This window comes from Ooceraea biroi, chromosome 9, assembly GCF_003672135.1.
Source record: "Ooceraea biroi isolate clonal line C1 chromosome 9, Obir_v5.4, whole genome shotgun sequence".
Classification (NCBI taxonomy): Eukaryota; Metazoa; Arthropoda; class Insecta; order Hymenoptera; family Formicidae; genus Ooceraea; species Ooceraea biroi.
The window spans coordinates 11,869,551-11,896,213 of NC_039514.1; the positions used below are offsets into that span (position 1 = coordinate 11,869,551).

The 26,663-nt window shown below is 46.2% G+C and overlaps 1 protein-coding gene across 1 annotated transcript in view; it reads left to right on the top strand.

Annotated features, from left to right (window-relative positions):
- LOC105279511 overlaps positions 1 to 25,713 on the top strand; it is a 38,279-nt gene extending 12,566 nt beyond the window's left edge. Inside the window, exon 3 of the mRNA XM_011339343.3 lies at positions 23,657 to 25,713. Coding sequence (XP_011337645.2) covers positions 23,657 to 24,435 — 779 coding nt within the window. The 3' untranslated portion in view covers positions 24,436 to 25,713. The remainder of the gene's footprint in view (positions 1 to 23,656) is intronic.
- Positions 25,714 to 26,663: the final 950 nt, after the last annotated feature.

A 26,663-nucleotide genomic window follows, 5' to 3' on the forward strand; every position in this document is an offset into this window, starting at 1 on the left:
GAGTCGCGAGATTGCGTGTTCGTCATTTCGTACATCCAGCATCGATCGGGATCGAAATTAAGTACGGGGGTTGCAGGGAGCGGAGTGGAGAAGAAGAACCGTTCGCTTAATCGAGCAATCGCAAGAGTTCTCGCGTAATGCGCGCTGCACTCGTCCGAATTCGCTACCCGCACGAGAGTATGCTAATCGTCGGTTGGTTCGTCATCGCGCGACGATCGAGAAACTCGTTCTTGTGCTGCGCGGGCGCGGAGGGCGAAGGACCGGCGTCCTCGGGCGGTAATTTATCGCGGGAAGGCGCCGTGAGAATTTCGTGCCACGTCGTGGAATTGATTCGTCAGCGCGTCGCGGAAGAAGCGAAAAAAAGAGAAAAAAATGAGATTGCGCGGCGAGGAGAAAGGAGGAGGAAGAAATGCGCGTGTTCCGCGTTCGGACGCGCCGAACAAGGTGCAGAAAATCGCTCGCGAAAATGCTCGCCGGATCCCGAACGTCACGTGTTCGCGCTGAAGAAGCGCGTGTCATTAATGCCGCGGTGACACGTGTGTCACGAGCGACGTGACGAGATATCGGCGTATCGCAACAACGATTATTTAACAATCGTCCGATTGCACGAACGACGTGTATTGCGTAATTCCTACGATTCGAGTCTTCTGCGAGCCTTTTACGTGACGTGGTGATTACCTGTGTGAAGTTAGCACCCCATTTTTGAAATTTTGAAATTCTAAAAGTTGTTCCAGGTTGTTCTAGACTTGTTCCACATTGTTCCAGAAGATCAAATTTATATAACAAAAATTTTCGCGGAAAATTGAAAAAAACAATTTTTTACCTCGCACCCCATCTTTCGAAAATCAAACTTTTAAAGGTTGTTCCAGGTTGTTCTAGTTGTTCTAAACATTGTTCCAAAATATTAGATTGATTGGTCAAAACCTTTACGAGATATCGAAAAAAAAGAATTTTGGAAAAAATCGTTTTTGGACATTCTTTCCCAAACAAAATAACTTACAACATTGTCGATTTAGAATATGTTTATAACCGTGTAGAATAACTCAGAACAAAACTTTCAAGACCATAGCAACAATATAATAAGGTCCACTTTACTCTTTAATGGAAAATATTATTTTTCTATTTTCTTGGGTAAAAAACTTGTTCCAGGCTTCCCGCTTTAGAACTATCGTTTTCTCGAGTAGAACAACCGGGAACAAAATTTATACTCCCCGATTCGAAACCTAAGGGTGACTTTACTCTTGTAACCTACTCGAAAAATTTGGTTTTTCGAGATTTTCTTGGATATAAAACTTGTTCCATTCTTCAAAAACGATTTTTTCGAAAATTCTTTTTTTTCGATATCTCGTAAAGGTTTTGATCAATCAATCTAATACTTTGGAACAATGTTTGGAACAACCTGGAACAACCTTTAAAAGTTTGATTTTCGAAAAATGGGGTGCGAGGTAAAAAATTGTTTTTTTCAATTTTCCGCGAAAATTTTTATTATATAAATTTGATCTTCTGGAACAATTTGGAACAAGTCTAGAACAACCTGGAACAACTTTTAGAATTTCAAAATTTCAAAAATGGGGTGCTAACTTCACACAGGTGTGGTGATTCCCGGGAACGTCGTTCGGTGTACGGGGTGCAGCTTATTCACTGGCGATGCGCGCAAATCTCTTCTCTGGAGAAGCTCCCTTCGGTCCTTCCTTCCGCGGATCTTGAAATCTGTTTAACTTGTAAATGCTGTACACACGGTCGACCGCCGCGTATGAATCTTCCATGAAATTTTCATGGCGGAGAGGCGGTTTGATGGTATTTCTAGGACTCCGGGATGCATATTTGCGGTGTATCCCCTTGAGGTGTGTCTCAGGGAAGATGGTTACCGGTCTCGCTAAACAACCGAGCGCGTCAAGTGCACGAACGTGCATCGGCGTTTCCGCGCGCCGCGGTCCTTCACCGTCGAGCGGATTTTTTTTCTCGTTCGCCGCGGTCATGCTTGTGCGTTGTATGAAACGCGAGATATCGAGCTCGCACTCCCGTCTATCGGCTTTCAAAATACAAACTCTGGACAATAAAGCTGATTTGCGCCTGCACCGCGCCATTCCTGCGACTCCTCGGTCAATATTGACGGAGGATGTTGCGAGCGTGCAGCGCGGCATCGTAAATGCGACTTAATTGCCGGCCTCTCTCGGCACTGTTTCTCTCTCAATGACACCAGTGATTGCTGATTACCATCGACGCGATGGGACGGGTCGATAGATCGTAACATCGATCACGACGACCTATTCGTTGAAAATTCTCTCTTGACGCGTGTCTTCGCGCGCGCGAAATTGTGTCGAGGTCAAGAAAAGTTATCTATCGATTTACATGTACTTCGCGAACCAAAGTCGCAAAGGCGCCGCTTTATGCCGCTAAATGTCACGATTCTGTAGTTACGTGAGAAGCTTAAAATTAGCTGTAGCAAGAAACGAACAATAATAAAATATAACACATGCTCCCGAGTGATGTAATTCTCTCATACGATGCGTGTACAAAGATTTGCAATTTTTACTTCTTATTTCCAAGAGTTTGTATGGCGTATGCAACAAGTCATTATTAACACCACCGAAATTTCTGCTAATAACAGAGCAAGGTGTGAATTGCTAAATCGAAAGTTGCTCTAGAAGCGCCTTATCTCACTATCGACCGGTCGCTTGCGCGATAAAAGGGAACCGTGCAATTAAAATGCGCAAATTAAAACGCGCGGTTTTTAATTATTGCATGACAAATATCGAGGTGCCGGACGGCGTTATTATCGTTATCGTGCGTCACGCGACAATTGTATTTATGACTGTCCGCGCCAAGAAAGCGTTTTCCTTACGGCAGGCGCCGTTTCCTCACGTGTCGCGAGACGCCGCGCGTAACTATGCAATGTTCTCCAGGTATCAAGCGCGACTTGCATAACTCGGAAGGGGGAAGGGAGGAGAGTATGAGCTGTAATGACAGACGCTTTTTTATTAAGTAGTCTCGCGTTCGCGCCAGCATGATATAGGCACGAGCGACAAGTTGCACGTGTCATTCGCAAGAGACCAAGCTGTTATCTGCGTAATCGCGCAGAATTAATATTAAACGTCTATCAGTCATTTTTGCCGGACCGAAGGATGGCGAAGTAAATGCGTAACAAACTATATGGGACAAAAATAAATAAGAAAAAATATCACTCGTCTCGGCGCGGAATTAAACGGTACGTGCGAAAAGAGATACAAGAACAAAAAACCAAAGCATTGCAGAACTTATCAGGCCTAATTTATCCTTATTTTATTTTTATAAAAGGATAAAATAAGTAGAATAAGTGAAACTGTTACACGTAAGACTGCTATCCGCGCGGTTACTTCGCTAAACGTGCTTAAGCTTAACGCGCCGTGCGAATTAAGCGGGTGCATCGGGAACGATCTCTCGCGCGATTAAAACGCTTTAATTGCGCATGAACATGGTCGCAGAGATCGGGATATACTTTTGCGGTGTCCGGCGCGCGCATAATTTCCTACCGCCGGCGATGGAATCCGACGTCGAAACTCGCCAGCGGAGTTCGCGGCGTTCGCCACCTGAGGACATGTCGCGTCACATGGCGACATCGTCGCCTATCGGCCCGCACGTGTATGTACATACACGTATACACAGCTCACGCTCGCGCGAGCGAGTAGCTAGACAGATTTATTTGCGCTCTCGGACAAGTCCCCTAAAGCGCTTAAGGGGGGAGCCTGCTTTAGAACGCTGAAAATAAGGTATATTTTACGAATTGTTTTTGGAGAAACTATACAGCGGATCATTATAAAACTTTGATGCATTTATTAGTACATGTTTAAAGATAAAAAAAATTATTTTTTTATTTGAATATATCGCTCGTAGAGGTCGTCCTGGAGAAATCTTAGTGCAGCCGCGTCGCCGGCATTGCAAATTGGTGAGCATTCTCCTGCCTCCAAATTTCGTCTAAACTGAAAAATTGAAATATGTTCTCGTTATTTATGAATTCCCATCGTCGATGAGCCAAAGAGAGAAGAAAAAAGTTGAAAAGTGCCAAAATGGTGGAGCTTAGAACACAAAAGTACGATTTTTAGGCAAAGGTTTTGAACTTTTTCATGCAAAAATAATTGTTTAACTTAATGTTTTTATGAATATTAAAGGTTCATCGACGATGGGAATTCATAAATAACGAGAAAATATTTCAATTTTTCAGTTTGGATGAAATTTGGAGGCAGGAGAATGCTCACGAATTTACAATGCCGGCTGCACTAAGATGCCTCCAGGACGACCTCTACAGGCGATATATTCAAATAAAAAAATAATTTTTTTTATCTTTAAACATGTACTAATAAATGCATAAAAGTTTTATAATGATCCGCTGTATAGTTTCTCCAAAAAAAATTCGTAAAATTATACCTTATTTTCAACGTTCTAAAGCAGGCTCCCCCCTTAACCGAGATAAATACAAGCATTCGTTACAAATTAATTTCTCGCTACTAAATAAAATAATAAAATAAAATGAAACAATATAAAGAACTACACGCTACACGCGATGACGGTATTTATATGCATATATACGCGCGCGCGCGCGTGAGCTCTCTCGTGACCCACACGCGCGAGCGGCGCGTAAGATGATTACGTATCGCCCGGCGCGGCCTCTCGCTCGCGCGCGCGTCTATCTCGTTGCTCGGCGTCTTCTGTCCTTTACTCGCCTGTTTAGGCGCGCGGCGGAATCGTTCTTTGAATGTCTTTCTCGGTTTAGGAGCGAGGGGGGAAGGTGATAAAGTGACGCGGGGATCAAAATGCCGACGTGCAGTTAAGTCTAGCGCAATGCGCCGCACCTCGGCGTCTGGCCTTTGATCGATCATCACGAGTCTGCGAGTCTCTGTTGCTTCCGCGGCTCGGCGTTCTCCACGCTCCCTTTGCTTTTGCTCTCGGTCCCGGAAGTGCGCGCGCGTGCATTTAAAGTGCAGGAAGTATATAAACGCGAGGGAAAGCGATTCCTAAATACACGCGTGGATCGAGTAATGATTGACGCGTTATTTCAATCGTATTTATTTATTTTCTCTAAATTTGCCGATTTTTGGTCGAATAGATGCGATCCGCCGCTGAAACGGAAGCGCGCTGTTAAAAACGTCAGTGGTGGCGGGTCTCTGAATGGGCGATGCGTCGTCGTCGCTGTGGCGTGTCGGACGTTGCAATCGTGCAACATTGTCGCGAATGGCTTAAGTAGCGGTCATTGTGGAGAACTCGAGAAGCGCGAAGCGCCCGGAGCGCGTTTTACAAACGGGCGAGACGCGCGAACTGCGGGTTCCTTTAAAGTGCCGCGCTTCCTCCCGGCCAGACTATTTAAATGGACCCACCGCATGGCCCGATGTGCGTATGTAACGACCGTATAGGCCTGCCCAAGACGACGCGACGGCGACGATAACGATGACGACGGCGGCGTGTGACCGGACACGTCGCAGATCCGACCTTGATGCCGCTTACCCGATCATAATTGGTAATTGGCCGATTCACCAAGTCGCCGGTTTTGATCGGCGGCCGGGTCGGTGAAATGCGCAGGTGATTGGTCGGCTGGCCGGGAAATTACAGATCGCGCTCTCCACGACGTTCGCGCGCGCGCACAGTCGATACCTTAACTTTATCCGGTATTCGCGCTTATACTGCTTTTGACCCGTTTTTAACACCCTGCAAATCGGCTGTTCGATTTCGATTCCTTTTCATTCTTCGGTTTTTTCTCTTTATTCCGTGCGAATCTTGGGCATTATCGCGAGAATCACGGCGTTTTGGCACGAGACGCGCGGACGGTGCTCGGATTAGAGCGCGGCACCGATTTGCAAGTGCGTGTATCGCGCACGGTGATAGCTTTAAGGGGGGAGCCTGCTTTAGAACGTTGAAAATAAGGTATAATTTTACGAATTTTTTTTGGAGAAACTATACAGCGGATCATTATAAAACTTTTATGCATTTATTAGTACATGTTTAAAGATAAAAAAAATTATTTTTTTATTTGAATATATCGCCTGTAGAGGTCGTCCTGGAGGCATCTTAGTGCAGCCGGCATCGTAAATTCGTGAGCATTCTCCTGCCTCCAAATTTCATCCAAACTGAAAAATTGAAATATTTTCTTGTTATTTATGAATTCCCATCGTCGATGAACCTTTAATATTCATAAAAACATTAAGTTAAACAATTATTTTTGCATGAAAAAGTTCAAAAACTTTGCCTAAAAATCGTACTTTTGTGTTCTAAGCTCCACCATTGTGACACTTTTCAACTTTTTTCTTCTCTCTTTGGTTCATCGACGATGGGAATTCATAAATAACGAGAACATATTTCATTTTTTCAGTTTAGACGAAATTCGGAGGCAGGAGAATGCTCACCAATTTGCAATGCCGGCGACGCGGCTGCACTAAGATTTCTCCAGGACGACCTCTACGAGCGATATATTCAAATCAAAAAATAATTTTTTTATCTTTAAACACGTACTAATAAATGCATCAAAGTTTTGTAATGATTCGCTGTATAGTTTCTCCAAAAACAATTCGTAAAATATACCTTATTTTCAGCGTTCTAAAGCAGGCTCCCCCCTTAATCTTCATTCTTACCCTGTGCTACTCGGCCGAGATGTCTTTCGCGAACGGATCGATTTGTCCCCCCCCCTGTTTTATTTACCGGAATCGATTAATCGTTCGGCGCGACAGAGAGATACGCGCGCGCGCAACCGACAATCGGCACTCGATTTTTACGTAACTCTTTGATTACGACCGGCCCTGACCTTGTCTTCTCTTTTTCTTTTTTTCTGTTTGACTGAAGCATCCGAGTTTTTCATATCTCCTCTGGACCTCTGCACCGATGGCCTTTCTCGTCTCTCATTCACATCCCAGAGAGGGTCATGTTGATTACTTTTTCTCCTCCCCTGTAGTTTATTCTCTCACGGAGACGCAATACGAACATCCGGCCACAGATAAGCCGAGCCTGCGTGCGCGATTTTACTTTTCCGATCAATCCTTTTGACGATTTCAAAATAATTTTCACTCACGATCGCATTATGTCGTACGTTTGATCGTTCCCTCCTCCATCGCGCCAGTGAGCGAGTTGATATTAACGGATCCGCGTTCCGAATTTCGGAGCGAGCGTTGCCTCCGATCTCATTTTCGCGCAACGTCTCGCACGCGCGACGTATTAATAAATTAAATCACCGCTAACTCAAAATCTGCAACTGTCGAGAATCAATCGCCGCTTGATGCAATGCATTCTTCATTTACTCTAAATCCAACCAAACACTTTATCATCAGTCCCTCACATCGTCTCAGAGTATAATAATTCTTCATTCGTAGAACTGACGGATGAAGTATTTTCCTCTCGATTCTCTCGGCACTATTCAATACTCGCTCGGTGTAATCTGTCAGCTCGCATAAATCGTCAAGTTCCTCTCGACGCAACGCCGCGCGCCGGATGACGCGTTCTTCTCGCGAGCGGCCTGCGCGAGGTCCCTTTCGCACGATCGAGAGATCGACGGAGCATGCGCGCTCGATCGCGCGGGAACTCGAAGGTCGCTCGGCACCGCGAGTGACGTCAACCCGATAGCCGGCCGGCCGGCCGGCCCGCTCGGCCGATCGCCGCTTGCGGTCAGGCGTGGGACCTCGCCGTGGTGGTTTAAATGGTCGCCGGAATGCGGTTGAGTCTTTTTGCCATTCGCGCCGCAGTCGCGCACCGGGCGGCGGGCTACATTCAGTGCCGCATCGCGCGGGCGCGTTGCCCCCGCGGCATCCTGTCCCTCTCGGATCGTGAGTGGACGAGCGGATGATCTAGCTGCCGCGAGGAAGATGTACGGTACTTGATTGCTCATGAGGAAAATCGGTTTTCTCGAGGAATTGGTTTAGGTTTTTACAACGATGACGTTGCCCCGCGCTTTCGACGGATCGTCTTTCTCGTTGTTGTCAGTTTGTCAGTTGTCCTCGTCAATTATTGTTTGCGTACATGATGTTTATTTACGTTGTAATTAATAAATCTTGATTATTACGAAATAGAGAAATGCATCATTTGTATTATTCGTCTGTGTTGTCCGCTCGTACGTGTTTTCTCAGGGAATACCCGATGTATACGCGACTTAACTTCGGAGTAAAGTTGGAAGTGATCCAAGTGCGGAATACACCGTACGCGAAAAATTTGGCGATCAGGATTCGCGCGAGAAAGCGGATCGGTCTAGTCATATGATTCATTGCATTGACTTGCACTGGATGACAAGGGATGATTCATCGCTGAAAACTGATTCCCGGCGCGTGTCAGGGAAATGAGCGTGTTTCAGTCTCGGTCGGTCAATTGTGCGTAATAGGCTTCTCACGCGCAAGCGACGATTCTCGGTGTTATGCGTGACGTTTTCCCGCGTACCTTGCGTCACAAGAAAAACGCGGAAAAACTTTGCACCTACTTGAAGAATGCCAATCGAATATGGGTTTAGCAATTACTAATTTACATTACCATTAAAAAGCGACACGTGGAAAGCGATGATTGTTTATCGAAACAATTAACCGGCGTATTTACCATGAACAATTTGGAATTCAATAATTCATCTTATTTCCATTTTTCATTTGAAAATACTAAATCCACTTGAAAGATATCTACGTTGCAAATTATTTAACATTCTAAACATTTGAAGAAATTACGTCGCGAATTACGTTGAGTTTATGCAAAGAGGTATCAAAGGTATCAAAAGGTTCAAGTCTATGACACTGACTATTATTTATAAGAGGAAAACTATTGTTCGATGCCCGAACTACGCATTTTGCACGAGCGCGCGATAAATATGCGATTACACTCTTCCTGTCTTTTTCTCGCGCAAGGTGATACTCGAGTTATTCCCGAAGCTACAATCGCATATGCGTCACTTCGTGGCGCCAAGTTCTTAGCGCCGTTAATTACGTGAGGCCTTGCGAGTGCGGTGAATGCCTGCAATCATTAGCGATAACGATCCGCGACAGAGCAAACGGCGACGCGTATCGGCCTAGGAAATTCTCTGCTGACGAGAAAAGACGATCGTCAGGTTCCTCGAAGTCGGGTCGACCGCTCGCTCGATCTCGCGTCTCCCAAGATTAATCACCAGGTGAGGACCGAGGATGGCTAAGCGGCCGACAAAAAACCGAGTGCACTTTGTTCGCCGTATCGAGATCGCATCTCGGAATCCGTGATTAACGTCGGCCGGCGGATCGGTTTTCAGCAGCGAGCCGGAGCTTTTCGCCGCTTTCAAGCATGGACCACTCTGCGAAGCTGATTTCGGGGATAAACGAGATGCTTCTCGATCCCATCGACAAAAACAGATATCGCGTTTAATGATACAGATGCGGAGAACAAGCGCGTTGGATGAAACGGAGCGTCGGAGAAAATTGTTCCGTTTGCATAACGTTTACTATATTAAACACAGGTAAGCAATTTCGGAACGAAATAATTCGATGTTATAACGCGCATTGTCATGACGCTTTGGACAAATTCTTTTTCGTCAGTTAAGTTCTTTCTAATTTCAATTCTGAAATGCTCAATGAAATACAGACCTCCAGTAGTTGTTTGCACAGTAGATCTGCATAGAACTCGAAATTCGCGATACCTCTTCATCAACAAACAAACGAGTTTGGTTTTCCCTGCCGATTAATTTTATTCATAAAGACGCTCCGTCATTTCGCGCCTGGGCGTCGCCGCTGTTATTCAAGGAAGACACCGGCTCGTCTTACGTCTGAAGCTGCCTTTCATGGTATTTGCGCACAACCCCGCCCAGGGTTCTCTTTTCCATCGATGGTGCAGGCCGCCATGGGACCGCACGGTTTCGTTCCTCATGCAAATTTCTCGCTTAAAGCTTCCAGGAATGTCGCGCATCGGAACGCGCTACTTGCGCGAGTCGCATCCGGAATCAGGATTCGCGCCGTTTTGCGGATTCAGGCGGCACGCGGCGGCGGTCACGCGCGTGCTGCTATGCGCGTCTGAAAGTCAATTTCGATTTCGGGGAAACAGGTGAAACGCGCAGCTTTTCCGTTTCGTCATCGCAATGGAAACCAGCAATTGCAATCGCGAAAAGTTTCATCGGAAAGTTCTGTTATTCGCGACTCTCACGTGCCTGATTGAACGTTGTGTCATTTTTCCTTTTAACTTTCTTTCCTTCACGATAACAATGAAATTTCGCTGATCAATGTTGTTTAATACTTTTGCTGTTGCTCGTTCTCGCAACAAAGTAATCAGAATTATTATAAAAATTTGCAATTCCAATATATCTGCATGCGTCACGTGACAGATTGACGGAGTTCACAAAGTCAATCGAGAAAAATCATATTGAATAGACGGATTAATTTCACGGGGATATCGAAATCGTCCTGGCTGACGTCACGTTACGAAAGTCGTTGTACGATAGTGTGGAAAATGTCACCGCACACATAGTCGGTTCATTATTAAAATACGTATATAACTCGGCCGATTGACATGGCTCGTATTCTAATATCATTGAATTGCAGTTTCACCGCGCGCGCGCGAGCGTTTCAGCGCGCCTTCTGGTTATTGCAAAACAATTCTGCTTCACGGTGTCGGCTCCGCACGCAGGTGGGTTTGGCATCTCGCGAACGTATTAGTTAACATTCTATCTAAGCAGAAACTGAAACTGAGACTGCTCCCTCGCTCTTTCCTCGTGCCCGTCAATCCTTTTGTACCGCTAATACTGTCATGGTCATTGTGATTATCATTTTCATCTCGGTGATCACGCGCGCGGTCTTAGGCAATACCTTATCGTCCGTAATCGCTCCTTTATTAATATTCTGTCAAAGTTATTATCCTTGTAAATTGCTTTTTTTATTTTACTTTTCTACTTACTGACCTGTTGCTGAAACGTTCTCGGAATTCGATGTTAATGATTCTTAAGGGGGGAGCCTGCTTTAGAACGTTGAAAATAAGGTATAATTTTACGAATTTGTTTTGGAGAAACTACACAGCGGATCATTATAAAACTTTGATGCATTTATTAGTACATGTTTAAAGATAAAAAAAATTATTTTTTTATTTGAATATATCGCCTGTAGAGGTCGTCCTGGAGGCATCTTAGTGCAGCCGGCATTGTAAATTCGTGAGCATTCTCCTGCCTCCAAATTTCATCCAAACTGAAAAATTGAAATATTTTCTCGTTATTTATGAATTCCCATCGTCGATGAACCTTTAATATTCATAAAAACGTTAAGTTAAACAATTACTTTTGCATGAATAAGTTCAACAACTTTGCCTAAAAATCGTACTTTTGTGTTCTAAGCTCCACCATTTTGGCACTTTTCAACTTTTTTCTTCTCTCTTTGGTTCATCGACGATGGGAATTCATAAATAACGAGAAGATATTTCAATTTTTCAGTTTAGACGAAATTCGGAGGCAGGAGAATGCTCACCAATTTGCAATGCCGGCGACGCGGCTGCACTAAGATTTCTCCAGGACGACCTCTACGAGCGATATATTCAAATAAAAAAATAATTTTTTTATCTTTAAACATGTACTAATAAATGCATAAAAGTTTTATAATGATCCGCTGTATAGTTTCTCCAAAAACAATTCGTAAAATATACCTTATTTTCAGCGTTCTAACGCAGGCTCCCCCCTTAAGAAATTTAGTCCTAAAATCTGAAGCATGCCTTCATTGATTGGTGCCGTTTTCCTAGCAGCGTGTAATAAAGTGCACGCCTGTCGCACTTTCACTATCTTCCTCTTGCACCATTCCTCCACTTCCTCCTCCCACTGGCTGTAATTACGCCTCTCCCTCGGGAGAGCGGAGTGGGCGTCCATTTTTGTGCAGGGACTGTACGTAAAAGCACATCTCCGTAAGATGACGTAATTCATTCATTCATTAACTGCGATCGCGCGGGAGAGAGACCGCATAAGATAAGTGCCGTGGCAAGAGCGCCGCATTGAAGTCGCGCTTAGGACTCTCCGGCGACAAAACGGAGGGATAACGAAGTGGCGTGGTGCTTAAGCTCCACTTAAAGTTCAACTGGACATAATCACGTGGGAGTGGTTCGCGAAAAATTCAATATCGAAACGCAAATCGTCCCGTTCTCACGATTGCATGAATGATTTCCTCGCAGCCGATACCATCGTGTCGATTTTTATTCCAAATCGAAGTCGCGATCGAAGAAAGCGTTAACATCTCACCTCCTCCCTAGGTTACCTGAGAAGGGGGAGGAGATGAGAGATGGAATATCGTTCAAATACAGAGCTAAGTTTAGAGCCATGATACGATGCCTGTTTTGCATTGCTTAAAGTAATATTCCTACGCAGCGTGTACCCACGCGTCATTATAATTTTAGATCCTGAAAGTTATTTAAATATTATTCCGAGGGACTTAGATAACGGGGTAATTATCATTCTTGAACAGATTTATCAGTTATTCCCGCATTCAACGAGACGTATTTCGGTTCGCATAATTCCATTTCCGGTTGTCGCCATGCGAACGAAAGGGAAGGAGAAAGAGAAAGAGAAAAAAGTCCTAATAATAGTAAAAAGTCTAATCGCGTCTGGCCGACTAACCAGGACGCCTTGACTCTTGTACCGGCAATTAAAAAGGCTGGGCCGAGTGCCCGAAATATCAGACCGGCAAAATCTGATCTGGGAATGTTGGCCCAGTGGCCTCGCGGGCGATTCCGCTACTTTTTCCTGCTTGCAGGCGGCTCAACCTTTCTCCAGCGATTTCTGTTGGTCTTAACGATTATTTCGAGAAAGTAGGAAATCCGCAATAAACCGAGAAACGAGAGACGAGCTCATTCTCGAATACGATTCGATTTAATCAATTCAAATTAACGATCCGATAACTAACGTAGATTGCGCTCTGCGTTAATTAATCGAGTAAGAGTCTCAAACGCTATCTTCTTAACGTTATTTTGAGATTGGAAAGAGCGTCGCTGAAGCAAACATTCAAATGTACGCGAACTTCAGTTAGCGATTCAATGAGTTTTTCAATCAATCATCGATTATTAATTACGCTATTCACTGGTGGCAATGCTCGCATTTTACGCTCGCGATCGCTCTATTCCTCATTGAGGGTCCTTCACTTCTCTCGATCGGCTCGCCGTCTGGTTCTCTCATTCTTATTGTATTTCTCGTTCGGAGCGGTATGCCGGTCGCTCGCCTACTCTCAATAGTGCGGTGAAAAGGCACGGGGAAGGGCTGCCAAGCACTGGGAAGAAGGAGAGAGGACCCGAGAAAGAAAGAGAGAGGAAGAGAGAGACAGCGAACGAGAGAGAAAGGTAGACGCGGCGAACGAGGTGAAACAGGCAGCCGGCAGACTGGCATTTTCCTCGTGCGTTCGCACAACGAGATACACCTCTTCGTCTCTTTCCAGTGGTCCGGATGATTCCATAGAACGATCTACAGTCATCATCAGGTTGCCGGTCGCGATTTGCCCCCAAAATGGCTACAAAGTTTCCGCGGGAAACTCATTCTCACTCGTCGTTTCTTATTCTCCATTCTATTAGGAGTGTGATTTAGTTTTGAGGGTTTTGCAACAGATGGCTGTAGTGTCAGTTTGTTCCAATAGCTGTTTCCGGTAACTGTTGTTTCTTACAGTGTTGACATTATCCATGACATTTAGTAGCATTATAGCAATAGATGCAATAACAGTCGTGTTTGTATCATCGTAAAAATGCAACTTCCGAAACAGCATTTTCGACATGCGTTGCTTTTGTTTTTTAATCAAAACAAAACTGCGGCTGACGGTTATAGAATTCTTGTGGAAACTTATGGTGATTCTGCCCCATCAATTAAGACGTGTGAATACTGGTTTAGACGCTTTAAAAGTGGTCATACTGATGTGAAGGACAAAGAACGCTCGGGACAACCAAGGAAGCTTGAAAATGCAGATTTGCAAGCATTATTGCACGAAAATCCAACAGAATCCACTTCAGAACTTGCCAGAGCATTAAATGTTGATCGTACAACAGTACGAAACATTTACATGAAATGGGAAAAATTCAGAAAGAAGGGAAATGGGTTCGACATGAATTATCGGAAAGTGCCATTGCGAACCGGTTGAACATTTGCATTTCGTTGATCGGCAGGCAAAAAAAGAAGAGTCTTTTGTCTCGGATTGTTACTGGGGATGAAAAGTGGATCTATTTTGATAATCCGAAACGCAGAAAATCATGGGTGGATCCAGGCGAACCATCAACATCCACTCCGAGACGCAATATTCACGGTTCAAAAGTAATGCTCTGTATTTGGTGGGATAGTGTACTATGAGCTGTTAAATCCGCATGAGACTGTCACGGCTGATCGTTATCGACACCAATTGTACAAGTTGAAGCAAGCATTGGACCAAAAATGACCACCAATTGCGAGTAAACGACGGAAAGTGATTCTTCTTCGTGACAAGGCTCGACCTCACGTTGCGTTATCAGTGAAACAAACACTATTAGAGCTTGAATGGCAAGTCTTACCGCACCCCGCGTATTCTCCGGACATTGCTGCATGCGATTATTATTTGTTCCGGTCGATGCAACACGCTTTAGAGGATACACACTTTCATAATTTCGAAGAAGCGCGAAAATTCGTCGACGAATGGATCAACTGAAAAGAAGAGTGATTTTATCGTGGTGGAATCCATCTCTTGCCAGAAAGATGGGAAAAAGTGATAGAAAAGGAAGGAAAATATTTTGATTAAGGTATTCATTCATTATCATATTTAAATACATGCGTTTTTGAGCAAAAAAACCCTCAAAACTAAATCACACCCCTAATATCATTTCATTCTACCGTCCCATTTTTCGAGAGATCACACCTACGTAGCGATTCCGTGATCAATCGATACTCCGCTATCAATCGTTTCAATCGTCTCTCCCATTGCTCGATGGGACTGGCGACATTAGATTTTCCAGCGTCGCAGACGCACTCACTTAACTAGGAATGATTCACTTTCTCGTGGGCAGACGCGAAAGTATCGTCCGCTGCTAAGTGCATCGTTGATTTGCGGCCGGCTATCGGCGCGTGGGAGTGCTCCGATTGCGTCTGGTCACCAAGACGGATATCGGGCTTTACCGCTATTTCCACCCTCCCTCTCCTCTTTCCCTCCTTCCTCCTCTCCTGTCTGCTCCTTCACCGCCCCGGATATGCTCGTGTAAGACATTTACCCCTACCCGCGTGCCTACGTCGCGTAATATCTCCGCTTGCGAGAGCGCGCCCGCGAGCGAACACGCAGCGGATATGGAGCGGCGAGAGAGAACGTAATTGGAGCGCCCGCGTCCGATTTTTTGACGTGCTTGCTCTTTTATCAGCGGCTCCGAGCCGGTAACACGAGCCGCTGATAACGCGCGCGGCGCGTGGGTGCACGTGTGCGCGTGTGCCGGTGCAATCCGCGCAATTGCCTTATCGGGCATCGATACTGGCCCGATACTTTCCTTGGAGGGTATATTGTACGAGACTGCCCGTGTCACTCTCGATATCGCTCGCGGCATCACGAGGGTAACGCGTGTTGCGACAACGTTAAATTAATGCGATACCTATGCAAATCAGTCGGACACGCGGTTGAAAAATATGCGCACGAAGCGCTCCTGGAATTGAAAAAAATTGATCAAAGGTTGGCATTCGATGATTGTACCTGGTATCCCGTGATTCGCTCTCGCGCGAGATGCGCAAGGCATGCGGGCAGATTTTCAGGCGGGTATACGTACTCGCCGCGATGATAGCGGCGAAAATTCGTTTCTGCTTGACGTGCCGCGCGTATTCACGCGCCGAGCAAACACGGGGAAAATAAATATTCAAGCAGCGTTTATCTGTTACTCTCTTCGTGGGTATTCGCGCACTCGTCGTTACTTCGGCGTCGGTGCGTGCGCGAATTCCGAGTTTGAATCCCTTCGGCGCGACGGCGTGCACTTTCGTAACTGGATTCGACAGCTCGTTGGTTGCAAGGCATCGCGAGACTCGAGCACGAAGAGATTTATGGCTTCGCCTTACATACGGGTGACCAGGAAGAGAAACGCGCCATCACGTTCGCATATGCAGCTCGACGAGGGGGAGGAGGGTATCGTCATTCGAGGCTGCTATAAAGCACCTCGAACACCTCGAGCCGGGTTTGAATCCCGAGCTGATAATTCCACGCGGAAAATTCGTGGTATCTCTCTTCCTTCATCGCGAGAAGAAAATTCCAAGTTATCACAATTTGACGATCTTGTTCTCCGTTCCGACTGACGGGTTTTCCAACGGAAGGCAGGGATCACTTAACCGTTGAATTTTAATGCTGACATTTCACGTGACCCGATGACTCATCATTACGGCTGCTGAGTCGTGACGGAGCGCCGCAGAAATTGGACGAAACGAGAGGCGCTTCCGGGAGCCGCGAAAACTCGGGAAACTCGATGACGCGAGCGGCGATTCTGCGAGCGGAGCGGAGCACGCAGCGTGTGGGAGGATGTGCGAGAGTTCGCTCGGGTCGACAGAAGTGGATCATCGCTGTCGGAGAAAATCTCTTTCTGGACCTCGCCTAGATCTCGGAGCGTTGTACGTGGCGCGGGAAAGAAGGCGATAATTCATGAATGACGCCAATCAGCGGGAAGTCGGCGCGGCTGCACGAAGGGAAGTTCGCGCAGGTCACGAGGAGATGCGAGGCGCGTACATCTCTCGCGGTTATCAGGTCGGCGTTATCAGTGCGAACGGACCGCGCGGGTCGGCACCGCTGCGCATCGAGGACTTACGCGGTTATCGCACGAAACACGAAGCTCGGGCATCGTAACATCGTGTCCGAGGGTTCCTATCGACGCGGCAGCCATGCCACGATCCGCAACCCTTAACCGCTCTACGTTTATGTGTACGTTATTCCGATTAGATTATTTCTCCTCTTATCGGTTCCTTCTCGTTCTGTTCCTTATCACGACACGTATATTTGCTCTTTGCCACTCCGGACTAATCAGTGTCTAATTTTCGATAAAGACGTAACGCGTAAATCCGGTTGATTAATTAATCTTATCTGGATTGAAGATGTGCTGCATGTTCCCATTACTTGAAGTAGTTTAGCAATGTTGGTTGTGCTGTTGTGAGTTTTACAAATTCGCACTTGCAGTTTTCCTTTTTATCTTTATCTCTCATGTTGACAGTTTGTTGTCAATTCTCGAGTAAGATTCACTACATGTGCTATCTTAAAACGGGGGGAAAGTGAAAGTTAGATACCAGCTATTGGTATACCGAATACAAATTAAACCGAAATTTTCCACGAAGTTCTCCTTCCATCTTCGATCAGCTTCCGAGTCTCTCCTGCCTCACGTTGATCGAAACGAAAACGAACGTACGCGCGGGCGAAACACTTTCTACCGAATGCCCGGACAACACCCTCGAATCGCGCGTCACCCCCTTTGCCCCCATCTTCCCTCCCGTAGCTTCAGCGCTCACTCCGCCGGGATGGCTCACCGGCATCCGGCGGGCAAGGAGGGATGCGGCGTACGGGGCCCGTCGGCGGCCACCTGGAAAAGCCGCGGGCGCGGGGGGGGATACTTTCATCCCGGATCCACGCCCAAACGTCCCTTAGGCAGAGGCGCCGCGCTCGATACGGCGCCGGAGGATTCCTCCCGCTTCTCTCCGTGGTTCCTCCTCCACCTTCCCCGTTGCTTCTTCGTCACCCCCGCCTCCTCGTGCTCTCCCCGGTCGTCTATCGACGTCGCGTAGCCTATCTGAATGGGTGAGAGAGGAGAGGCGATCGATCCGCGTCGACGTACTACTATGGCCTGCTTACGCGGGGAGCACTGACCCCCAAGGTCGTTCTTACGCGGCTGCACGTGCTGCCGCGAATTGACGTTGCCCCTCTCCACCCGGATTCTGTCCCCCTCCAACCCCTCCCCCACCTCTTGAGAGAGGCAGTCCGCTTCGCGGCCGAGGTCGCACCCCCTCCTCCTCGCGGCTTTCCTCTTTCGATCGTGCAGTGGCGCGCGGTATCGACACGTTGCATCGACTCGGTATCGCGCTTGGTATCACGACGCGAGGACACCGGCAACGACGACGACGACGACGACGACGATGATGATAATGACGAAGATGACGACAAAACGCCGGCCGGCCGCCGACCACTCGCGCGGCCTCCTAAATCGCCGTCGCGGCGACGCGCGTGTCACACGCATCCGCGCGCTGAGCGATATCAATACTTGTAAAACACTTGAGCAGTAAAATACGGCGGGGGCTGGTGCTCGAGAGGGGGCAGAGGGAAAGAGAAAGGAGTTCGGTGTCAGGTGGGATACTACGGCGCGCGGAGCGATCAAACGGAGCGATGCTGATCTCTTTTCCTCTCGTGTAACATTGTAGCTGTATGTAATACTACCGCGACATGCTCGCCCATGAAAATGATTCGCGTGCGATCGCGGAAGCACTTAGGTAACGACGCGACGCAGCAGAGGCGCGCTAATTAAGTGTCATCCTCTGGACTCGATTGCTGCTTACCTCGCGGATGATCGCCGAGAGGAAGCGAGAGGAATTAGCGAGACGCTGCCCCTCCCCCCGGCTGTTTGTCACGTGGGTCCACGCTGGACTCAATTAGTAGTTTAACGTTTATCACGGAGGAGGAGCTGGAACGATTACTGGTTAATGAATCAGCCGTCACGCGACGGCCAACGTTCGGATCGTCATCGTCGTCATTCCTCGCGGCGGTAGCGAGCGAGCGCGTGTCCCCGGGATTAGCGCTGGATCGCGCGTATGTGCACGTGCACGTACGCGTGTGCGTGCGCGTCTCCACGAGGATACGGACGCCGATAAATTCCGTCGTGCCAAGCCTCGCTGCCGCGCGATTATTAGCATATATCCTGACGCTAAATTGCGCGCGCGCGGACTGCCGTCGTCGGCCCGACTTCCGCGTTCCCGGCTCGCGCGCTTCGGGCCCCGCGTACGCGTACGTCACTGAACCGTGGCTAATTAAATATGTTGCGGAAAGGCGAATGCATGTCGCGAAAAATCCACGGGCACTCCTTCGGCCGAGATGTTCGCGCGCTGATAGAAGTGTCGTCGACCGCGCGAGATTACGCTCGAGATATTAATTTGTATAATCTGGAAAAGCGTGGGAGATTACGTGTATCTCAATCGAAATAAAGCCTCACGGAATAAATATAAATATCTACACGACGATTTAATATCTTTAATTATTCAATATCTCTGATGTAATTCTTAGCTAATTTCCCCAAAGTACACCCACAGAAAAGATTTCTGGACTTAATGCTATTACTCTTTAATCTGTCATAAAATAAGATCGCTATAGCGACAATCATATTTATTATTGAAAAGAAGAATATTTTAATCTTGAATAAAAAATTCTAAAATCTAGATTAAAATAATCTTGGTGCTATATCTCATTAATTTTCTCAGAAGGATTTAAATAAAAATTTGTAGCAATTTCAAAATATTCTTGATTTAAGAATATTGTGAGATCTAAAAGATATCTTACTCTATTCTTCGTCAAAATCTGCCGGGACTGAAGAGCCAGCATAATTTCGATGAATTCAATTGTAATAAGAGAATTTGTAGAATCTGCACAAAGCGGCCAATATTTATGTGTTACAATCGAAAATCGGGAAAGTGTTTCTGTTATTTACAATGAATAAGTGCAATACTCTACAAGAAATATTAAAAGATATGGAAATGTCTTATCTCGAATCTTATTTCTCAAGTAAGTATATACATATATGTATACATATGTACTTACTTGAGAAATAAGATTCGAGACATTTAAGACATTTCCATATCTTTTAATATTTCTTGTAGAGTATTGCACTTATTCATTGTAAATAACAGAAACACTTTCCCGATTTTCGATTGCAACACATAAATATTGGCCGTTTTATCCGAATAAAGGACGCAGGAGCGCCGAGCCGACGAGTGACTGTGAGAAAATGATGCGTCGACATCGACAAAGCCTACTATAAAGTGGCGCTAATATCAAATTATTCTACATACAAGAATATATAAGCATAAATTTGTATATGTTACTCTTGTCTCAAGACAGTAAGACAATCTTATTTAATTCGAGAGAGAAGAATAGAAATGACTGATTTAAATTAAAAATGGTTTTATTTATATATTTTTTATACTTGTAATATGATTAAATTAGTCAAGAATATTTTTCGTCTTGTTATCAGAAATCCTTTCTGAGGGTGTAAGAAACTCAGAAAGTTATTCACAGTTTGTTCACAGGAATGAACACGCTATTGTAGTGTGCGCATGCGTTGTAAGAAATCGTGTAAGAAATAAACTATGAACTGTATATAGTATGGGAAAAACAAAAACTGAGGTTTTATTAGTGTATGACATTAGTTTCCTGTATCATCTTCCGCGCGGGCAAGACCTGCTTTTCCGTTGCACACGCTCGCGAACAAAGTTGGTTCCTTCGAGTTTAAAAGCAGAATGCGTCTTTCCCATTAAAAGCGAAAAGCTTATACTTGCTCGCTCGTCGTGCAGCAATCGTATATTGGTCGATTGATGTCACGAGGCCTCGACTCTTGAATAATTACTATCAAGTGTTTGCTAAGTGCTTCTTATTTATTACGCAGTTGTCCAGCGCACGTGACGTAGCGCCGGACGGTGGCACACGCGTGCGCGCGCGCAAGTAAATCAAACCCCCGCTAGCGCTAATTTAGGTGGTGCGCCAACTATTTTTAGGCAGGTTTCGCGCCTTTTTCACTGCGAGCGACGACGCCCTGGCGTCGTGCCAGCCCCGGCGAGGTTCACACGTCTGAATGCGCCGAGCACGTGGTGAGGCTCGGCCGACACGACGGCGTCGGCTTTCGTGCACGTGCATAGGTGCGCGCGCGCGCGAGAGAGCACGACGGGCGTCTCGTTCTCTTCCTCGTTCCTGGAGCGTCCCCTTCCGCTTGTCCCCGTTTCGCCGTCTCGGGCTGAAATGTTACGGCGGATCCGTGGAGCAGTGCCAAAAAGGGCACGCGCGCTGGAAAGATGAGAGCATCCCGCGCGAACGATTCTTCGGGGATTCTTCCCTGAACGGTATTGTAAGATCTGGAAAGATAGTCGAGACTGACAGGTCGTATAGAGGATCGGAATGACAACAAGTTGATCACAACAGTAGGAGTATTGGCCGTACAGCCTAAGACCTAGGCGTGTGAACCAGGGATCCCGGAGAGTTAGAGTTCAAATCTAAGGCAGTCTCCTAGTTATTTTTCGCCTCTTACAATTCAGAAGTTGGATAAAATCCGCTACCCCTCGAAGACAGTTGAGATTCATCCGCTACCCCTCGGAGAGGAGGGAGTTGAGAAGCAGCTGGCCGGTAGTGAAGCCTGAACATGGGGGTCGGGACGGACTCAAAGGAGTGAACCAACATGGAGATTGGGAAGGACTCGGAGGAGTGAACCAACATGGAGATTGGGAAGGACTCAGAGGAGTGAACCAACATGGAGGTTGGGAGGGACTCAGAAGAGTGAACCAAAAATGGAGGTTGGAAGGGACTCAAGTGGAGTGAACCGACGATTTGGAGACATTCGGGGACGAATGTAATGTCAGGCTGGCCGAGCTGTAAGATCTGGAAAGATAATCGAGACTGACAGGTCGTATAGAGGATCGGAATGAAAACATGTTGATCACAACAGTAGGAGTATTGGCCGTACGGCCTAAGACCTAGGCGTGTGAACCAGGGATCCCGGAGAATTCGAGTTCAAATCTAAGGCAGTCTCCTAGTTATTTTTCGCCTCTTACAGTACACGTAAATAGCTCGTCGCGTGGATTCCCGCTCGGCGTTCGCGCGAGTAGCTCGTATTTCGCTCGCGACCGGGCGCTCCACTCGGATTCGTGGAGAGACGGAGACAACGGCGGAGAACCGTTTAACGACAAAATGACGAAGCTGCGTGACGTCCTTGGATGCGTGCAGCTGCGTCCTTGGACGTACGCGACGACGTCGCGACTGATTGAAGAAGGATGCAGACGCGTAAAGTAGCCGACCGGTGGACTTTATGGAAGACGCGTCGGCGAAATTTGTCCGCGCGTTCCTCGCGAAACAATCAGCGCGGTTACGGAAGATCACGGAAGATTTGCGCTCGCGGGAATGAACTTAATCATTCACGAGCGCGATCTGGAGAAGCGGACGGTAAGAATCTCGGGCGCGCGGCAATCACGACTCGGGAAGCAGAAACATTGAGATGCAATAAGTTAATAGCGGCCTATTGCGCTTTATTACGCGTGAATCACTACGAAAGCCGAATGAATTGACTCAATAAAGATAAGATAAACTGCGCGGCGGATGCGAAGCGATCGTTGGGATAGAATTACGTCGCAACAATTGAGAAACCCGCGAGCGGGTTAAGGGCCATCCGTCCGGACAGTGTGAGAGAAACAGAGAGAGAGAAAGAGAGAAATGATCGCACGGTGCGAATACATGACAATGCTGAGTTGTATTACGGAAGTGCCCTTGTCCAGGGAATTAGTGGTCGCTTCTATATCAGAAAGCGAGAGAGAGAGAAAAAGAGAGAGAGAGAGAGAGAGAGAGAGAGAGAGAGAGAGAGGATCCGGACCAACCGGATTTCCACCGCTCGTGCCAGGCGCCGCAGATGACATAGTTTGCAGAAACGCCCACGGTTCGTACGTCATCTACGAACGCCTCTACGGCTACGTGGTGCACAAAGGGCACGCTTGTCCAAGACATTTAATTTTTTTCTCGTTTGCGATATAGACTCCTTAATGCAATTTCAATAGTTTCATTCCCACTTGACAGAACAATATCTACAAAATATTTTCAGAAGAGAACGTAATCCTCTTTTTTTGATCATTCTATTATATAATCCTTTTTATGGAACATAATCCTGAAATTGCATGTGTTAAAACAGCCGATAGCAGAAAATTTTGATAATATAAAATCTTGCTCTTAATTATAATATTATTATCTAAATAGTTTTTTTATTTATTATTTATTGATTGTTCAAACGTACTACAATTTTTTGCATATCACTGCTATCGTTCATTCATTGTGGCAACTGCTTAGTTACGACTGCGGATAGAAACTTTGCGATAAGTATTATCGCGCATCCGCCAATATGCGATTTCGGGTGCGGAAGGGAGCTGCTTATATCAGTGACTCTTTCATTCACGTTCCATGACGATTCCTCGACCTTAGCCCTGACCATGAGAAAACATTTCGTCGGGACAGAGGAACGATTGTTTGGCTGTGGCCAATTAGCAACGTTCTAACGATTCATAGTGCGCCGTCACGCTAACAACCTTTCAAAGAATGCTAAAGATCCGGTATTATTTGTCAGAGTCTTGACTTGACTCCAGCTTTCACGACAATCATTATATTATCTTTCTCTTAACGCCTGTTTGATTGAATATTTAACTATATGAGCGATTTTTGTGAGGATGGTGCAGCAATACCAGCACCAACACAGGTATTAATTGTCCGATTCTTGTTTTTCGAAGCTAGTTACGTAAAGGACGCGTCTCTACCCATTTTACGACGGAAGAGGATACCCGTTGCAGTTGACGCGCTGCATTATCCGCGACATTACGCATGAGCCGTTATTTGCCGTAGCATGTACGTGACGTTTGCGTGCTTCCGTCCGCTTCATCGCCTGAATTGCATTTTTAGTCTGATGACGACAGTTGACATATTTTCTACCTTGAGATATTTTTTACTAATGTGTTATTCTTTATCACTGTTTAATCGCAAATCGTTTCACCGATGTGTTGCAGATGCTGATGATGTTGATGAGGAGATCGATGTCGAGTCGGTCGAGTCGGTCGAGTCGGCCGAGTCGGCCGAGCCGGTCGAGCCGGTCGAGCCGATCGTACCGATTAAGCCGATCGAGCCGATACGCCAAGAAAAACAGTGCAACCGCGGGAAGCGAGGTCGCAAGGCCGCCATCACCACTCCTGTCGCCACCAAACCACCCGCGCCACCCGCGCAGAACACCGTTGTGCGTCGACCGCGCGGCAGACCGCCTGGCAGCACCAATGCAGCGAAACGGAAACTGAACGAAGCGCAGAAAGCCCCCGTAAACACCACCGGTTTAAAGCGATCCACGCCACAGGACGTTTCCAAGAAGACCGGTAACGCCTCGAAGCGACCCCGTACGACACAGACGCAACGTGCACCGCGCGGAAAGGGTAAGCGAAAAAGCAGGTTCGGAAACGAGAACGAGGAGGAAAAACGGAACTTGCACAACAACATGGAGCGGCAGCGGCGGATAGACCTGCGGTTACAATTTGAAAAACTGCGCGATCTAGTGCCGGCGATTGCGAGCAAGCTGAAGACACCAAAGGTAGCGATCCTGACGCAGGCGGATTATTTATTTACTACTTTAGACATAAAAAAGCAGAAATTGAGCATAGAGGAATCAAAGCTCAAGATCGACAAAGACAACCTTCTGAAAAAATTCAGAAGGCACCAGCGGAAGTACCGGAAGCATTACCTAAAGTTGAAAAAGGCGAACGGTTATCAATTTTACTCAGGTTGGCAGGGGAGATGGTAAGAAAACGGCACGTCGACAAAGAAGATGTGATGGACGATGGGTAATTGAAAGGGAGATTGCGGACGTCACGAGAATGTGACACGAGCGAAGAGGAATCCAGCTGACATACAGGTGAACGTGCGTCCGGAGATCTGAAGGAGCAATAACGGAACAGCGCGAAGATATTATCACGGTGCGTGCTCAAGCACCTGACGAAGACGCACTTTATTGTAGAACACATGTAACCAGAGGAAATAATCATGTCGAACAGGTTTAACGCAATTGTCAAGGCGTAACAAGTTACGCAAAAAAAGAACGTTGAAAAGATAATATTCTAAGAATTGAGAAAGTATCTCCATATTGAACGGACGACTTGCTCGATCGATCATGATTCTGAATCATGCGAAAGAGAAACAAGAGAGACATGAGAATTTCCTCAAGATCAGGGGAGAATTTTCATCAAGCGAGCGGCGGCTCGATCGATGAAAATTCTGCCCCGCTCTCGACAGAGCTTGTTCCTTCTTGATGATTTGAAAACGCGCGTTACTGTATATATATATAATCAGATATAATCAGAGATAATTATGTCAAACGGGTTTAATGCAATTGCCAAGGAGTGACAAATTATGCAAAAAAAGAACGTTGAAATGATAATATCCTAAGAATTGGAGAAGTAAGTGGAGTCTCTACATTAAACGGGCGGCTTGCTCGATTGATGATGATTCTAAATCATGCGAAAGAAAAAAGAGACATAAAACTAAAAAACATAAGATATTTCAAAAATATAAGAATTTTCTTAAGATCGGAGGAGAATTTTCATGAATTTAAGTGAGCGGCTGCTCGATCGATGAAAATTGTTTCTTCTTGACGACTCGACGAGAATGCGCGTATTTGAATATAATATATGTAATATATAATTAAACGAGATAATAATATGTCGAACGGATTTAATGCAATTGGCAAGGGGTGATACGAAATTACGTAAAAAAAGAAAAAAACGTTGAAAAAATAATATCCTCGGAATTAGAAAAGTATTTCCATATTAAACGAGCGGCTTGCTCGATCGAGGAAGATTCTAAATCACGCGGAAAAATGACATGAGGATTTCCTCAAGATTGGGGGAGATTTTTATTAAGTGAGCGGCTTGCTCGATCGATGAAAATTCTCCCCCATTCCCGTTTCGACAAAGCTTGTTCCTCCTTTCTGACGACTGGACGAAAACGCGCATTAATATACATATATAATTCTATGAGAGAATTATATTGAACGAGTCGAATGTAATTGGCAAAGCATAAACCCGTGAAAATAAAATTAGAAAGAAGATATAAAAATTCTTCGGTAACGGTGGAGAGTTTCCTCGCTCAATCGACAGAAATTTTCTCCGGTTTGCAGGCTGAGTGGAAGATATCCTCTTCGTTCTGAATATCTATTCACTGTTTGCACGACGACTCGAAATCCGCGTGCATGCAAGTATGCGAGGATCGTACGACTTGCTGTACCTCGGCGGTACACTGGTGAACGCATTTTAATTTTCCATCGCACAGATAAAGTAAACCGCTTCGGAGGCGGCCGGAGAAGGGCTTATCACGATATTGCCCAACAACCTGACTACCAGTTTCCGACCGGTTCACCGCGGTCTTAGGCCCGCGCTTCGGACGCAGACCGGTTCTAAACTTTTTGCATACATGCGCTACGCGTGTACGCGCATACGAGCAACGGGAGAAAGAGAGGAAAGTGAGAAAGAAACGCGCGGACTTCGAGTCGTCAACAGCTACTACTTGAAACTAGAATTGATAACCGGAAAAAGGTGATCGTGGCATGAGTTCCTCGCGTCGTGAAAATAGAAGGGCGAATGCGTTCACGGCAGATCAATCGCGAGCAGCGAGCGCGCGAGATACTATAGATTTTTTGTCTTTTTTGGAAAATTGAATAATAATTGTCCCGATCATGACTATCGGTCGGTATTGATGGTAAATTTGAACCACGAATTTAGCAAAATTATAAATTAATTGCGAGTGATAAATGATTAGCGGAGAGACACGAGAGGTGATACTTGCTCGGCCCGACGAATGGAGGCGGCCGGATCATTCGTTCCAACCCCTGGCTCTTAAGTATTTACCGAATTTTAAATTGTCTCTTCCCTTTTGTTTCTCTTAGTAAGCGGAGTTATTGGGAACACAATCCCTCCGCTCGTTCCCCCTTTGGTGTTCCCCTACAGGTCTAATTCCCGCGGGAAAAAGATTGATCTC